The following is a 16,955-nucleotide window of genomic DNA, read 5'->3' on the forward strand; positions in this document are numbered from 1 at the left end:
AATTAAGCTTTGGATGGAAAATTTCTGATGTTGCATGTGAAAGTTATGGCTGGTCAAAGTTCAGTTGACTTTAGGTCAAAAAACCCTAATTTAGAAACTTTAGGTTTTGTTGATTTCTGAACTTTACTTGATGAATCATGATCAAATTTTGATCAAATGATGAATGTAGATTCAAAATATTAATGTTGACCAAAAATCAGGAGTTTTGACTGTGATTTGACCATAGTTGACTTTTAGGTCAAATAAGTCGACTGTTGACCGAGCAATCTTATGAATCAGAGCTTGCAACTTGGCATGAGGATCCTTTGAGGCATATGAGAGGCCATGGAGTCCACTTCAGGTGTCAGAAATTGATTTTACCTTGAGAGGAGCATAACCCTAGTTGGAGGGTTGTTGTTTAGGAGAGAGACTGCATGCTTCCTTCTTGTGTATCTTTAAGCATTTGAAAGTCAGATGTACTGAAATATGAGTGAATATGTTGGGCAAATTTTGGGGTATGACAGGTGGATTTGGAGGAACTAATGGATATGGATGAGTTGTTGAAGAGGAAGATGAACAAGATCAAGAGAATAATTAAATTTGAATATTTAAGTTTACTTTAATTTGTATGGAGAATTTATGTGTTAGCAACTATTTTGAACTTCATTTAAACATTATTGTAATTTTGTATGGAGCTTTATTTTTATTTTTATTATGTTTGATTGAATATTAATTATTATATTATATTAACTAGTCGTCTACCTGTGCGATGCACGGACATGTTTGACTGAATTATTATTCTATTAAATTATCTATTAATCATTATAATCTAAAAAAAATAAAAATTGATATAAATATTTCTTATATATTTGGTGTTATTTGTTTAAAATATAAGGTACTTGTTTGACCACTTAAAATAAAATTTAAAATAAGTGAAGTGGAAGAAAATTAGAATTATAGATAAAAACATGTAAAAGGAAAAATTGTAAAATCAAAATAAATTAAAGCAGATTTTTGTAAAGGTAGATGATGAGATTTATAGATTATAAAAAAGAAATAAGGATAAAACATTAATATAATCAAGAAACTTAAAGATAAAAAATTTATATTAAAAAATATAATAAACACATTAATTATCAATTTTCAATTAAGATAATGTACAATTTTAAAGGAAATCTAAGTTTACAAAACTTTTTTTATAAGGAGTTTTTTATTATAATAAAAAATTGAATGTATTTCTAACCGATTCCTTTGTCAAATTGATCGACACTTGAAAAAAATAGTAAATAATTCAAATCTAATCCAAGCAAGTGCATTTGACTAAGATACAATTGTTTTTTTAAAAGAGAATGCATCATATATCAACCCAAATAAAACCATTAAACAAAAATTTGTTAGCGAATGCACTGAAGAATCTTCTTGTAAATTATCATTCAAATAATCCTAATTTGAACAATAATTTACATACTCCATCCATAAATTATATTATACATAGAAATATTTTATTATGGCTACATAAATTCCTTGCCACGTCAAGTTTTAATGATTCATCTCCCATATTCAGCCCTAATAGACTGATATTGAGAAAAAAAACACCAAATACAAAGAGTATCAATCATATAATTTAATATTTCAATGAGATTTCATATTGCAGAGAATCAAAAAAACTGCAAAAAGAAAAGGACTAAATTAAAGAACATTAGTTAAACTTGGTTGATTGAAAAATAATGGGAGATGGATTTGAAAACTGTACCACAGTTTTAAACAATATAAAATTAGTAAAACAATTAGCTGTTGCATAAAAATGTAAAACAATTATCTGCTGCATAAAATGTTTAAGTTTATTACATGTTAACCGAATTCCATAAAGAAAACTAGAATCATAAGAACTTAAAATTGCTATTGATATATATGTGTAAATACATAGTTTATTATTTTATTTTTCTCTACTTGTATATAGTTAAGATAAGTAGCTTAGCTGGTATAGGTTAATTGGTCACTGTATACTTGTATATAAACTCTTATCCACTTCTGTATCAATCAAGTGAGAATTATATTTTTCCTCTTCATCTTCTTGTTCAATGAGCTCTTTCTCTCAACTGTATGTGTGTATTCTGTTATTTCAGTTACACCATTTGTGCATAGTTGATATGGTATCAGAGCTTAAACAGCTCTGGTAGCCATTGTTGATCACGATCCAGCTTGTTCGTTTTTCCCTTTCTTCTTACACTTCTTGCTCGATCGCGTTTCTCTTTTTGTTTCTTGTTTGTCTTCAATGGCTTACCAGAACTACGCCGATTTCACAACGAATCCTGCAAATCCATTCTATCTACACCCAAACGAGAATCCAGCTCTCGTTCTCGTTACGTCGGCACTCTCTGATAAGAACTACCATACATGGGCTCGATCTATGCAGATAGCCCTAATCTCCAAGAACAAGGAGAAATTCATTGATGGAACTCTTACGAAGCCACCAGTTTCGGATCCTATGTATGCGCCATGGATCTGTTGCAATACCATGGTTCTTGCGTGGATTCAACGATCGATTTCGGAATCTATAGCAAAATCTGTTCTGTGGATTGATAACGCTACAAACGTATGGAAGAATTTGCAGATTCGTTTCTCTCACAGCGACATCTTCCGCATTTCTGATATTCAAGAAGATCTTTACAAGTTCAAACAAGGTTCCAATGAGGAAGCTTCTGCTCTGCAAACTTCAATTCATGAGGTGAATTACACGGCTAAACAGGGCACCAATCATTTTCGTGTGAAATCTTCAAATGCTCCAAGAGGTAACCACAGAGTTTGCACACACTGTGGCAGAACAAATCACACAATTGAAACCTGCTTCCTCAAACATGGATATCCACCTGGATTTCGAGGCAAAGGCAAGACTCAAGGGACTGCATCTTCATCATCATCTGCTGCAGCTGCAAGTAATACATCAGACACTACCTCTCAAAGTTCAGCTTCCTCTTCTTTTGGGTTTACTAAAGAACAATATGACAACATCTTAGCTTTGCTTTAGCAATCCAAGCCTAGACCTACAATCAATTATGTCTCTACCTCACCCTTTGTTATGAACTCACACTCTTCAAATGTGAATGGTAAGAATCCCTATCTCTGGATTCTTGATACAGACGCCACTGATCATTTTTCTTTCAATTTTTCTGCATTCATTGAACATAAATCTATAATTCCGATTCCTGTTAGTTTACCTGATGGATCACAGGTTATTGCATCCATCTTAGGCATAGTTGCCTTATCCCCTTCACTAATCTTGCATAATGTCCTTTATGTTCCTAATTTTCATGTGAATCTTATTTCTATAGCAAAACTTATAGATATCAATCAATGCTCTGTTCAGTTTAATGCAAATGCTTGCCATATTATGCAGAATCATTCCAAGGAAATGATTGGTATAGCTAATTTGCACAGGGGGCTCTATGTTCTTGAATCCACTTCCTCTCATTCTTCTGTTCATAATTCTGTTTCACACAAATCTTGTAATCTCTGGCACATGAGACTAGGACACATATCAAACAAATGTTTACAGTCTATTTCCAAAACTTTTCCATCCATTTCTTGTAATGATGATAATAACATTGTGCCTTGTGATTCTTGTCATTATGCTAAACAGAAGAAACTTCCTTTTCCTAATAGCATATCTCAATCTACTGTTGCTTTTAATATTTTACATGCTGACTTGTGGGGTCCCTTTTCTACAATTTCCACTTTAGGGCACAGATATTTTTTAACCCTTGTTGATGACTACACAAGACATACTTGGGTTATATTTCTTAAAACTAAAGACCAAACTAAGAACAGTCTCATACAGTTCATAGCCTATATTGAAAACCAAATCCAAACTACCCTTAAGTGCTTAAGATCTGATAATGGAACAGAATTCCTTGCACTATCTGATTATCTCCTTTCTAAGGGCATTCTCCATCAAAAGGACTTGTGTTAAAACTCCACAACAAAATAGAGTGGTGGAGAGGAAAAATCAACACATCCTTAATGTAGCTAGGTCAATTTTCTTTCATTCCAACATTCCTTTGAATCTGTGGAATTTTTGTATACAACATGTTGTTCATATCATCAATAGGTTACCTACTCCCCTCTTAAAATCTAAATGCCCTTATGAACTTCTTTACAAGCAACCACCATCCTTGATTCACTTGAAAGTGTTTGGATGTCTTTCCTATGCTACTTCCCTCCTAGCTCACAGAACCAAGTTTAACTCTAGAGCTAGGAAAGCTATTTTTCTTGGTTACAAAGAAGGCACTAAAGGATACATACTCTATGACCTTCAGAATCACAATATCTTTGTATCAAGAGATGTGATTTTCTATGAAAATGTTTTTCCTTTTAAACCTAACAGACCTTCTGTTATACCAGCCTCCACATCTACCAATGTACCTACACAGCCTGTCCCTAACCTAATATATTAAAAATCAAACCCGGTAGATATTTCAATTAATTATTGAAAAATTAAACAAATTAAGTAATTTATATTTTAATTTATTTATAAATAATGATTAATTATAATTATGAAATTATTTGAATTAATAAATAAGAAAAAGTTTTGAGAAAATATTTATATTTAATTTTTTATTATATTAAATTAATTGAATTATTAATAAATAAATAAAATAAGCAAATATTTTTTATCATATTAAATTAATGGAATTATTAATAAATATATAAAATAAACAAATATAATAAATAAATAAGAAGTTACAAAATACCCTCAATTTTGACACCAAAAAATGCTAAGACTTAATAACTTTAATATATAAGATATATAAGATTACGTTTTAATTTAAATTATATTTGTTTATTTAATTTAAATTATATTTTTATTTTAATTATTATGTTTGATCAATTATTTTTTTTGAAAAATGCATACATTTTGTCAGTGGCTTCACCCCTAAAAAATTGAAAACTACTTTATTTTGCGAGGGGCTTATCCCCAAGCAAAATATCTGACGCACTCTGAACTAGTGGCTGACTACTAGCCAATGCCTACATCTGCATGTTGCAGGCTTGATAATGTTTTCTGTATTTAGCAAGGGGGTATGCCCTGAGCAAATTAGAAAAGTTTCTATCTTCTCAGAAAATAATTTGCGACCCCCTATTTTTCTAGGGGAGTCGTCCCCTCACAAATTTTGTATTTGTGGAGAATTTTTGCCACTTGTGAGGGGATTAGCCCATGACAAATTATGTTTTTTCTTGTAATAAGTATTTTAAAGAATATAATTTTAAGTCATGTAACAAACACACTCTAACTCTACATATAATATACTCTACATATAATATAGGCATAACATAATATTTAGAATTTGTTTTCAATTAAATTTTTAAATCCATACTAACCAATTTTTAAAAAATAAATTTAACTTTTTGTGAAAAAACAATGAATGGGCAAGATTTTACTGTAAAAAAATGTCATTAGAGAGAACCCCTTCCCAGAAAAAAATTGTTTCATATAATAAAACTATTATTTAAATATAAAAATCTTAGTTTTCATATAATAAAACAATTTTTTTCAGAGAATTCCTTCCCAAAAAAAATTATTAAAATTAATGATGTGTGATCCTTTAATGCAACTAGATTATTACATGTCATCAAATTTTAGACGCATTATTAAAAACAACACATCATAATTTTTTCTAACCACAAATAAAAATAAAAAACAAAAATTTAAAAATAAAATAGAAGAATTAATTTTTTAAATAAATTAAAATGAGGTACAATGATAGTTTAATTAAAATAGAAGAATTAATTTCATGAGTATATAAATAACAAGTGACGCTATTCAGAGCAGGAATTGAAGTCAAAGAAAGTGAAAACTAGAGAAAGAGAGTGAAATCATAAACAGTGAAAATCAGGTCAATTCTCTTCTTCATCTTCTTCTTCTTCACAAATTCAATTCACATCTTTCTCTCAAAAATGCAGTTGATTTGGATTCTTTTTGAAGAAATGATTACTTTGAACACATTAGAGTATATCTTGATCTTGATTATGACGTTGATTTTGATTAAGATCTAACTTTGTTTATGCTATAAGCTAGTAATTATTTCTTCAATGCAATGCATAATGATTAGATTTTTGGATTCTTGGTTTGCATAAAGTAATGATCACTTGTTTGAATATACAAGTGCAGAGTAAAACGGTTAGGAGTTTTTTCAATATAAAATTGCATAAAGTGATGATTAGTTTTAAGTAATTTTGGTTTGCAGAATTGCTTAAAGAACCTGGACCTAATGATGATTTTCGTTTTAGTAATTTTCGTTTGCGGATTTGCTTAAAGAACCTGAATTCTTTGTATAATAATATGTAATTATGTGCAGCGTACTTGCATCCTTCAAATCAGTGCTGAATTGGAAGGCAACCCTGGACCAGCTGGTGCAGCAGCTATCCTGCTGGATGAAAATAGGACTCGGGTAACAAAATTTATGCAACCAGTCATATTATATTTATATTAGATTGTTTAGTTACAAGATGTAGCTTACTTTCATGTGTTTATTTTCGTGGTATAGCTTTTTCGATTCCGCGAGGGACTGGGAGATGATCTAATGGGAGATGATCTAACCTATCATGCTGCTCACTATCGCGCATAAATTCTAGGACTGAATCAAGCTAAAATGAAAGGATATAATAGCATCATTGTTGAATCAAACTTGCAAACTCTTATCAATCAGGTTTGTTCTAATTATATAATATATAGCTTAGTGCTGAAATATGAATATTGATTAAATGGAAACATATTCCAATCGTTCAAAAACAATTATATGATAATTTGAGAATTCTATCCATCACAGACATGTTTTTCTTCTATTATGTTCAAAAATTATTAGATATTGCTAAGATTTACCATTGCTTTTTTTCACTTTTAATACATTTCTCTTTTCTGAACAATATATTAAGGGTTCTGAGCCAGTTGAGCAGTATTCAAGGGATTTATGGGTGGAGGCTTCAAGGTTGAAGGAAACTTTCTGCTCATTCAACATCCGAAGAATTATTGGGGTAATTATTCAGTAACTTGGTCTATAATGTTTAAGTTTTTAGGATTGCTTTGTGGATCATTACTTGAAAATAATTTTGATCATACTTTCCGTTATGATTTTGTATTTCTCATGCTTGACTAACTAAATCTAGTTCAATTTTGAATAGAAAAATACTGATTTTGAGATCACTAACACCGGTGAAATACTGGTTCAAGTCTTGAATATAAGCTATTAACTTTTTGTCTATTTGATTTTAGATTACAATTTCTTATGTTTTTGCCTCAAGCATAACATATATGTTTCTCTTTTAATATTTAAAGGTCGAAAACGAAGTAGCGGATGAAGAAGCAGAGAAGGCTGCCCGTCTTTGGGGTTAGAACTTTGAAACTGCATTTACTTGTAACCAAAGATACTTCTTTGATTATTTTTTGTTGTGAATTCAATGCCAAGAACAAAGTATAAAACAAGGAAGAATAAAGGACAAGGAAGAAGAGGAACACAAGAATTAGTTATAACTGCTATTCTTTCACTTTCTCTTAAAACAAGATTACAAGTTTACAAGAATAACAAATAACCTCTCTCACCCTAAATTAGGATTTGCAGCTTAGCAATGATGAGAGACTAGTATGCTATTTATAATAAAACCTAACATACTAACTAATGGGCTTTTTCAGCAAGGCCCATTACACAAGCCAACTTAATAAACAAGCTAACTTAACAAATTAGGGTTTAAACACTAAAACCTAATTTAACATGCTAACAACCCTAGCATCTTCGACATCTGCATGCTAGACCCATCTTCGACTACAGCATGCACACTTCGACACCAGCATGTGAACAATCCTTCGACTTCATGCTTAACTCTGTCGAACTGTCGAACCAAGAAGCTACCCTTCGACAATACTAGAGTTCGATCCAATATCTCACAAATCTCCACCTTGGACCTAACTCTACAACGTCAAGGAACAAACTAGCTTTCTTCATGCAGCTTTATCAACTGCATACAGTGGAAAAACTTGCAACTCGGCAATGTCTTGGTGATCATATCAGCAGCATTGTCTTCAGTCGAAACCTTCAGCACTTGGACTTCTCCACGCTCGATTACTCCTCTGACGAAATGCAGCCTCACATCAATGTGCTTAGTTCGCTCATGATAGGCTGAATTCTTCGACAGGTGTATTGCACTTTGACTATCACATTTAACAGTGATACCTTGACCTTGAAGTTTCAGCTCCTTCGCAAAACCTTCAAGCCACAATGCTTCTTTCACAGCTTCAGTTAGGGCAATATACTCCGCTTCAGTGGTTGATAGAGCAACAACCTTCTGAAGTGTTGCTTTCCAACTAATTGCAGTGCCAAACATAGTGAAAACATATCCAGAAATAGATTTTCTGGAATCCATACAACCTGCATAATCAGAGTCGACATATCCTTCTATTACTGCTTTACTATCTTCACCCAAGGCTCCACCATAAATTAGAACTCTGTTCAGAGATCCATTTATGTACCTTAAAATCCACTTCAATGCTTGCCAGTGAGCCTTTCCAGGATTCGCCATGTACCTGCTTACAAGACTTACTGCGTATGCTATGTCGGGTCTAGTACAAACCATAGCATACATCAAAGAACCAACTATATTAGCATACGGAATGCTATTCATATAGGCTCTTTCGACATCAGTACTGGGACACTGATCAATACTCAGCTTGAATTGAGGGTTTGTTGGAGTCACAACTGGCTTCGAATTCGACATACCAAACTTTTCAAGAATCTTCCGTAGATATGCCTCTTGAGATAGGCATAACTTCGACTTCTTTCTATCTCTTCGAATGTCAATTCCAAGAATCCTGGAAGCAGCTCCCAGATCCTTCATATCGAACTCCTTATTGAGTTCAGCCTTCACCCTCATCACATCTTCGACACTGTTGCTTGCTATGAGAATATCATCCACATAAAGCAACAAAATAACAAATGAATTACCAGGTCGAAATCTGAAGTAAACGCAGTGGTCGAACTGACTTCTAATGAAACTTATTCGTGCCATGAACTTGTCGAATCTCCTATTCCACTGTCGAGGAGATTGTTTCAGCCCATACAAAGATCTCTTTAACTCGCACACATAATCTTCCTTCCCCTTTTCGACATACCCTTCAGGTTGCCTCATCAGGATCGTTTCATCTAAATCACCATACAAGAACGCAGTCTTCACATCCATTTGTTCCAGTTCAAGATCGAACTGTGCCACCATGGCAAGCAACATTCGAATGGACCTATGCTTCACAACAGGAGAAAACACATCATTGAAGTCGACACCTTCTTTCTGAGTGAAACCCCTTGCAACTAACCTTGCCTTGTATCTTTTCGACGTCACTCCTTCAATTCCTTCCTTAACTTTGAAAATCCATTTACAGCTGACTAACCTTGCCCCAACAGGTTTCTTGATCAGTTCCCAAGTATGATTATCATGAAGAGATTTCATCTCATCATCCATGGCCTTCAGCCATTCAGTCTTATTTCGACTCCTCATAACTTCCTTATAGTCTCTAGGTTCTTCGTCTAGAACCTCACTTGCAGAGATTAAGGCATAAGCTATAAGATCTGCATATCCAAGTCTCTGAGGTGGCTTGATGACTCTTCTCGACCTATCTCTCGACAATAGGTAGTCATCGTCAGTTTCCTCAACTTCAGCATCTTCTGCTTCTTCTTCGACTTCATCTGGGATATGCAATTCAGCATCAACATGCTCCACCTCAACAGGAATCTCTACCTGTTCCAGCTCTTCATCAGATGTTTCTGTATTTCGACCAACATCATCAGTTTTCTTAAAAGCCATTTCATCTTCATTGAAAACTACATCTCGACTGGTGATACACCTCCTGTGACCTGGCTCTAGGCACCATAGCCTATAAGCTTTGACTCCTTCAGGGTATCCCATGAACATGCATTTCAGAGCTCTAGGTTCGACCTTGTCTTGCCTAATGTGAGCATAGGCTACGCAGCCAAATACTCTCAGTTTGTCGAGATCTGGTGGATGTCCCGACCAAACTTCTTCAGGTGTCTTCATATCTAACGCTGTCGAAGGACATCTGTTTATCAGATATGTTGCTGTCGAAACAGCCTCAGCCCAGAACACCTTTGTTAACCCCGCACTAGTCAACATGCATCTGACTCTCTCCAAAATAGTTCGATTAAACCTTTCAGCCAAACCATTTTGCTGTGGAGTACCTGCAGTAGTTCTATGCCTTGCAATACCAGAGGCAGCACAAAAACTGTCGAATGCCTCATTGCAAAATTCAAGGCCATTGTCGGTTCTCAACCTCTTGACCTTTCTGCCAGTCTGATTTTCAACCAGAGTCTTCCAACTTTTGAAATTCTCAAAAGTTTCATCCTTAGTCTTCTGGATGAATACCCATAATTTTCTGGAATAATCATCTACTATGGATAGAAAATACCTTGCTCCTGAATGTGATGGACACCTTGCAGGCCCCCAAAGATCAGCATGGATGTAATCAAGGGATCCATGTGTTCTTTGTTTGCCTTTGTTGAACTTCACTCTGCAAGATTTTCCAAGTACACAGGGTTCACAAAACTTCAGCTTTTCGATTTTGTCTCCACCAAGCAGATTTTGTTTCCCTAATTCGACCAGACCCCTTTCACTGACATGGCCCAATCTCATGTGCCAGATTTCTGTTTTCGACAAAGGTTTCGTGGATGCAACATTTGTCGAACCACTTACAACTTCAGCCTCAAGGGTATACAAGCCTTGTTTCTTCACGCCTCTCAAGACTTCCTTCGAACCCTTCATGACTCTTAGGATACTTTTCTCTCCTTGGAAAACATATCCTTTCTTGTCGAATTCACCAAGAGAAAGCAGATTTCTCTTCAAATCAGGAACATACCTGACTTCAGTCAACAACCTTATTGACTCATCATGGAGCTTGAATCTCACAGATCCAACACCTGCAATCTTGCAAGCCTTGTTGTTTCCCAGCAATACTGATCCACCATCTTGATCACATAATTCCTCGAACAAGTCTTTGTTTGGAGTCATGTGCCAAGTGCAACCTGAATCCATAATCCACTCCTTCTTAGAGTCACTGCTTGAAACCACAAGAACATCAGATGATTCGAAATCATCTTGAACAATGGCAGCGTTGCCATTATCCTTACCTCCATGATATTTCAAGCGTTCAGGGCACACCTTTCTTGTGTGACCCTCCTTCTTACAATGGTAGCATCGAATGCCAGATACTTCGCCACTGTAAGTCTTCGACTGGCTTTTGCCTTTCTTCTTGTCGAACTTACCATCCTTTCGTAAGAGTTTTCCTTTAACGGCCAAACCTTCGCCAACAGTCGAAGGTTTATGCTCCTTTCGTTCATTCAAGTCCTTAGAGTACAAGGCTGATTGAACTTCTTCAAACGTCAGGGACTCCCTTCCATACAGGAGAGTTTCTTTGAAGTGAGCATGTGATCGAGGCAAAGAACACAATAGTAACAGCGCTTGATCTTCATCATCGATCTTCACATCAATATTTTCAAGATCAAGAATCAGCTTGTTGAACATATCCAACTGCTCAGCCAATACTTTGTCTTCAATCATCTTGAATGAATACAAAGCTTGCTTCAGGTAGAGTCGATTTACCAGCGATTTGGTCATATACAAACTTTCAAGTTTCACCCATAACCCTGATGCCGTCGTCTCCTTTGATACCTGCCGGAGAACCTTATCACCAAGGCTCAACAAAATTGCGCTGTGTGCTTTCTCGATCATATTTGTCTTCTCCGCTGCCGTCAATTCTGCATTCATGGCTGCCTCTCCCTTCAACGCTTCCAAACAACCCTGCTGAACCAGTAGGGCTTTCATCTTCAAGCGCCACAGACCGAAATCATTCACTCCGGTGAACTTTTCAATCTCATACTTTGTTGAAGGCATCTTCTCCACGCTCACCGCACCAATTTGTTGTGAATTCAATGCCAAGAACAAAGTATAAAACAAGGAAGAATAAAGGACAAGGAAGAAGAGGAACACAAGAATTGGTTATAACTGCTATTCTTTCACTTTCTCTTAAAACAAGATTACAAGTTTACAAGAATAACAAATAACCTCTCTCACCCTAAATTAGGATTTGCAGCTTAGCAATGATGAGAGACTAGTATGCTATTTATAATAAAACCTAACATACTAACTAATGGGCTTTTTCAGCAAGGCCCATTACACAAGCCAACTTAATAAACAAGCTAACTTAACAAATTAGGGTTTAAACTCTAAAACCTAATTTAACATGCTAACAACCCTAGCATCTTCGACATCTGCATGCTAGACCCATCTTCGACTACAGCATGCACACTTCGACACCAGCATGTGAACAATCCTTCGACTTCATGCTTAACTCTGTCGAACTGTCGAACCAAGAAGCTACCCTTCGACAATACTAGAGTTCGATCCAATATCTCACATTTTTGTTTTATGACCAGTCTTTTAATAGCTTGCTATAAAAGCTTTCATTTCTATATATGTATTTCAGTATTTGATAGAGGAACTTAAAACTTAATGAATCTTAAACATTTTGCAGAAGGTGAATTTGAAGAAGAAGATTTCAAATCATGATCTTCTGACAAAACGACACTGCAAAAAACTATTAGCAACTATGTTGCATTTCTTGTTGAAGTTCTGTTTAACAATTTAGCATATTGGATGATTTCTGTGCAATAATACTTGATATCAAAAGGTTAAATGGTGTTTGCAAAGGACATTGTGATTCATAGTAACTTCATGATTGTAAACACATTCTTTGTTAATAAAGTTTTTTTTACCAAGTACAATTTATGAACATATATTGGCATTGTCTGTTAACAAACTACAGTATAGTTGGATTTGATCCTTATGTTTTCAAAATCTTTTGTGTCAAAGTAAAGTAGGTTTAGCTAGCATTGCTTGAACAAGTCCTAGATCTAGGTCTACCATATTCCCTTAAGATTTTCTTTCATAATTGAACAATGCATGTAATTAGCTTATGCAATATGTAGTAGCATAGGATCAAAACTCAATTTTGCTGTGGTCTTTATAAAACAAATCTATGTAGGCGCACTTACATATTTAATTTAAAGGACGTTTATCCCATCATTATTATTTGTCTTGACTTGCTAGATAATCTAAGTTGGTCATTACATGTTAACTCAATTCATCTAAATCACCACAAGAAAATGAAATCAAGGCTGGCTTTAATCACTAGTGGACCTTGTTCGCACTCATATCCATAGAAACATCATGAAATTCCAGCCATTTAGTGATGTATATGCTTTCAAAGCTGATAGCTATGGATGCTTTATCATTATTTCCCTTGATAATTCAATGAATTCTTACTTTTGAATCAACATCTGATATTGGATTAAGATACCCGTAGGTGTCTTGTGCATATAGAAGCACCTGTCTCAGTCTAAAGAAGACCACATCATTTGATACAACTTTTATCCATCTGAATCTTGATAGAACCTCAAATTATATCAACTCAGAAAAAGAAACAAAAGAAAATTAACTAAGCTCTCAAAATATATTTACATGACCAATATTTACCATGATATATTGTACAACCTAAGAAAGCAGCACATGGACGAACACACTTTTCTCTTCCTTTGTTACCCTATTGTCTTTCTGCACCTATAGACCTTAACACTGCAGCATGTAATGTTGCAACGCAACTCTAACAAATGTCTATAGTAATAGTATGATGATTTGAATGGAAAACCTGTTTCTGAACACTATGGTAGCATGCTGAGTCTGGCAGTGACAAATGGAATCATCAAAATTATGCAGCCAGTAAAAGATTTTAGAGCTCGAGGGTGTGCGGCAGACGTTGTGTTTACAACAGGAGGGCTATCGGACCCAAAATCTGGCACTGTACCTGAATCTGGGCTGCTTGAATTTAACACTGAAGGTGGGGTACCATAGCTACAAAAGGTAACATTGTAGAGAACCTTAATAAGTATAGGCTTATTGATGCAACAATATAATTATTAAAAGTGAAAAACGTGCCATCTCCCTTACCCGAAAGTGCCTGTTCCTGATCCTGAAGATGTTGGTGGAGCCGTTGGAATTGATGATGGAGCTGTTTGAATTGATGGTGGAGCTATTGTTGGAATAGATGGTGGAGCTATTGTTGTAATAGATGGTGCAGTTGTTATTGGACTTGGTGGCGGTATTGAAGTTGAAGTTGATTGTGTAGGTGGTGTTGGGGATGATATCGTCGGTGTTGAGGACGACGACGACGACGATGATGATGGAAAAATGCAAGAACCAGAACCTATTAAAAATGGTCATCAATATTTTGAAGCATGAGAGTGAAATAAAGAAAAACAAGGGTTATGAAAATGTTAAGATCTTACTTGGATTTGTGTTGATCAAGGTGGCAGCGCCTCCGAAGTCGCAACTTGTTGGAGCTGGATTCTTTTGATAGTAACTATTGAAAGCAAAAGAAGCATGACTCTGCAAAGTGACTGGACTGTAACAAGCCCCACCCTGCTGTATCTGAGAACAATCAGCACCCATTCCACAAGCATAATCCAATGCTGATTGAAGGGAGGCTTGTGGAGCACCTGATTTCGCCACACACCAACTCTGTCCCTGAATGGAAGGAGCATTTGTGTTTGAAGGAGGGTTTGTGACAGGAACAGGAACATTTCCCGATGGAGGTGGATTAGACGTTACCGGGTTGGTTACTGGTTGTGCACCTGGGACTGTTGAAGGCGTTGTAGCTGGATTGAATACCGGAACTGGTGAATTGGTTGGATTTGTTGGAGGTAAAGGAACAGCAGGTGGAGTAGAAGGAACGGCAGGTGTAGTAGAAGGAACTGTTACAGGCATTGCAGCCGGATTTGTAGGGGAAATCGTGACAGGATTCGTGGAAGGAACCGCTATAATGGTTGGTGTATCTGAGGGTGTGATCACTGGTGTTGGATTTGGTGTTGGATTTGTAGGGTAAACTGTGTTTGTTGCACTGTTTGTGTTATCTAGAGTTTTTCTTCTGTGGAATTTGCTTAAGATCTCTCTTCTAGACAATGGAAAATTTTCTTTCTCTTCTTCCCTTTTGAGCTCTTTCATTGAAAAATCTTCTGTTTTACGCAGTTCTACATATAATGCAGCTATTCTTTTCGCAATAGGTCTTCTCGCTGCTAAATATTTCGATACTCTTTTACTAAATTCGGCTAATTCTACTGAACTTGGTATAACTGAACTCTTGATTGTTAGAATCACAGAAGCATCTTTGCAAGGAAGAACAGAAGCAGCAAGAGCGGCTCGCTCGATAACAGTTTGAACAAAATGATCCTCCGCGCTTAATTCTCCATCAATGCTGTCTTCTATCATCACAGACGATTTTGTTTCCTCTATAAATGAAAGTAGCTTACGAATTCCATGTTCTTGTGATGGATTCAACTTCCTTAAGAATTGAAGTGGAAATGCTACTAAGACTTTTACTTCCTTACCTATGTGTAGATCTCTGATAATTGAATGGATTGATTTAAGAGAATGCATAATCAAAGGTATCTCGTTTTGGAGTAAACACTCACTTCCACAGCTAACAGTGATGCTTTTGATGTTTGAACGTGGAAGAAAATTCACAAGTTGAGCTTTTAGTTCAGAAGTTGTTGAAGGTTTTGAAGTAATGAAATTTTCAACTTGGCTTTTGCTTATGTATAGATCAACTAACATGTTTGAGTTGGTAAGAGTGCTTGAAATTCTATGATCTGTGACGAAAACTCGAATCTGAGACGAAGAAACTTTGCTCGGCTGAAGAAATGATTTCCATGTGTCTCCTCTCTCATGATAGGAAAAACCTACCAAAGATCCTGCAATGAGTGAAAGAATAGAGTATTAGAATCTGAGCAACAAAAAAAAACTGAAAAATTTGTGCTATATGTTAGTATTATTATTTACCAGAACATGAAATTAAGAGAGAAGAGAGAAAAAAGAGGTAGAAAGAAGCTTCCATGGCCATTATCAGAGAGAGTGTGTAGTGATCTGGTTTGGATATCAGTGTGATTGATACATACAGGAGGTGTGTTTTAAAGACATAGTGAAGAGCTTTAGATAAAGATGATGAGTGGGTAGGAGAGAAAAAAGGTGTCAAAAAAGAAAGAGGGGCAAGCTGTAATGATATGATAAAGAAAATAAAGGGTGTTACTTTGTTATTAAGAATCTGTTTGAAAAAAGAAAATATCTTGTCGGATAACAATATGGAGAATATGCTTTATATTGCATCACTAAGTCCTTAAAATGAATGTGCATGATAAATACTGGAACACATGCATATCCTTCACTAGAAGTTGTGCACATGTGATTCTTGGTTGGTGTTCCTTAACTAAAGGCTTTTGCTTATGGATACCATACCATACTGGTTATTACACAAACCATGTGTTAGAGGTAAGTTATCAATTTTAGTGCATGACTTTGGAAAACCTCTATTGTTGAGAGATTTTGAGTGATGCAAGTAAAAGAGGGGATAAGGGAACATTAAAAAAAGATGATGGCTTTGCTTTAATTTGGATGAGGTAAGGCGGTATTGTGTGGACTGACTGTGAACTTTTGAGCATCTATATCTCTACCAACTATCTAAAGCTGGTGGATGAGCTAAGATTTATGCCAAAATCAAATATGTTTTCTTGGGCGTAAAAATTAAACATCGAATAATATATGATTTGAACATGTGTTTATAAGTGGGGACAATCGTCACTTTATAATCCAGTTTTATAAGAATGAGTTCAACTCAACTACAATTCTTAACATGATATTAGAGTTTGATTTAAGGTTTAGTGAGCCACGTGCTATTAGATTTCCGCTATCAAGTCACCTGCATTTATTTCCATGTTTCAAATGTCTGGTCTTGAACGTGAATGAGTGTGTTAAGAGTTCTGCATATGATTTGTTGCATTTGCAAATATTCTAAGGTTTTGTTTGCGAGTTTGGAC

At 35.3% G+C, this 16,955-nt stretch overlaps 1 protein-coding gene and 1 long non-coding RNA gene across 2 annotated transcripts; one reads left to right on the forward strand and one right to left on the reverse strand.

The window, feature by feature from the left end:
• Positions 1-6,334: 6,334 nt before the first annotated feature.
• LOC131615737 (uncharacterized) lies at positions 6,335-7,421 on the forward strand. Its single transcript, XR_009287915.1, has 4 exons — positions 6,335-6,428; positions 6,525-6,686; positions 6,913-7,011; positions 7,313-7,421. It is a non-coding gene; the product is annotated as an uncharacterized LOC131615737 (long non-coding RNA).
• Positions 7,422-13,510: 6,089 nt separating this feature from the next.
• LOC131644027 (uncharacterized) lies at positions 13,511-16,497 on the reverse strand. The gene is made up of 4 exons (XM_058914411.1): positions 15,925-16,497; positions 14,376-15,836; positions 14,038-14,293; positions 13,511-13,941 (listed from the first exon to the last, which is right to left on the reverse strand). The coding sequence occupies exons 1-4, from the start codon at positions 15,983-15,985 to the stop codon at positions 13,752-13,754; spliced, it is 1,968 nt and encodes a 655-aa protein (XP_058770394.1). The 5' UTR covers positions 15,986-16,497; the 3' UTR covers positions 13,511-13,751.
• Between the last annotated feature and the right edge of the window lie 458 nt (positions 16,498-16,955).

This window comes from Vicia villosa, linkage group LG1, assembly GCF_029867415.1.
Source record: "Vicia villosa cultivar HV-30 ecotype Madison, WI linkage group LG1, Vvil1.0, whole genome shotgun sequence".
In the NCBI taxonomy this organism is placed as follows: Eukaryota; Viridiplantae; Streptophyta; class Magnoliopsida; order Fabales; family Fabaceae; genus Vicia; species Vicia villosa.

What these genes read in the sequence shown, in the direction of transcription:
- LOC131644027 (XM_058914411.1), bottom strand. Translation starts at nt 15,985, where the DNA reads ATGGCCATGGAAGCTTCTTTCTACCTCTTTTTTCTCTCTTCTCTCTTA. An exon ending in TCTCTTAATTTCATGTTCTG is followed by an intron (nt 15,837 to 15,924) that starts GTAAATAATAAT and finishes CACTCATTGCAG; the next exon opens with GATCTTTGGTAGGTTTTTCC. An exon ending in CTTGATCAACACAAATCCAA is followed by an intron (nt 14,294 to 14,375) that starts GTAAGATCTTAA and finishes CATTTTTAATAG; the next exon opens with GTTCTGGTTCTTGCATTTTT.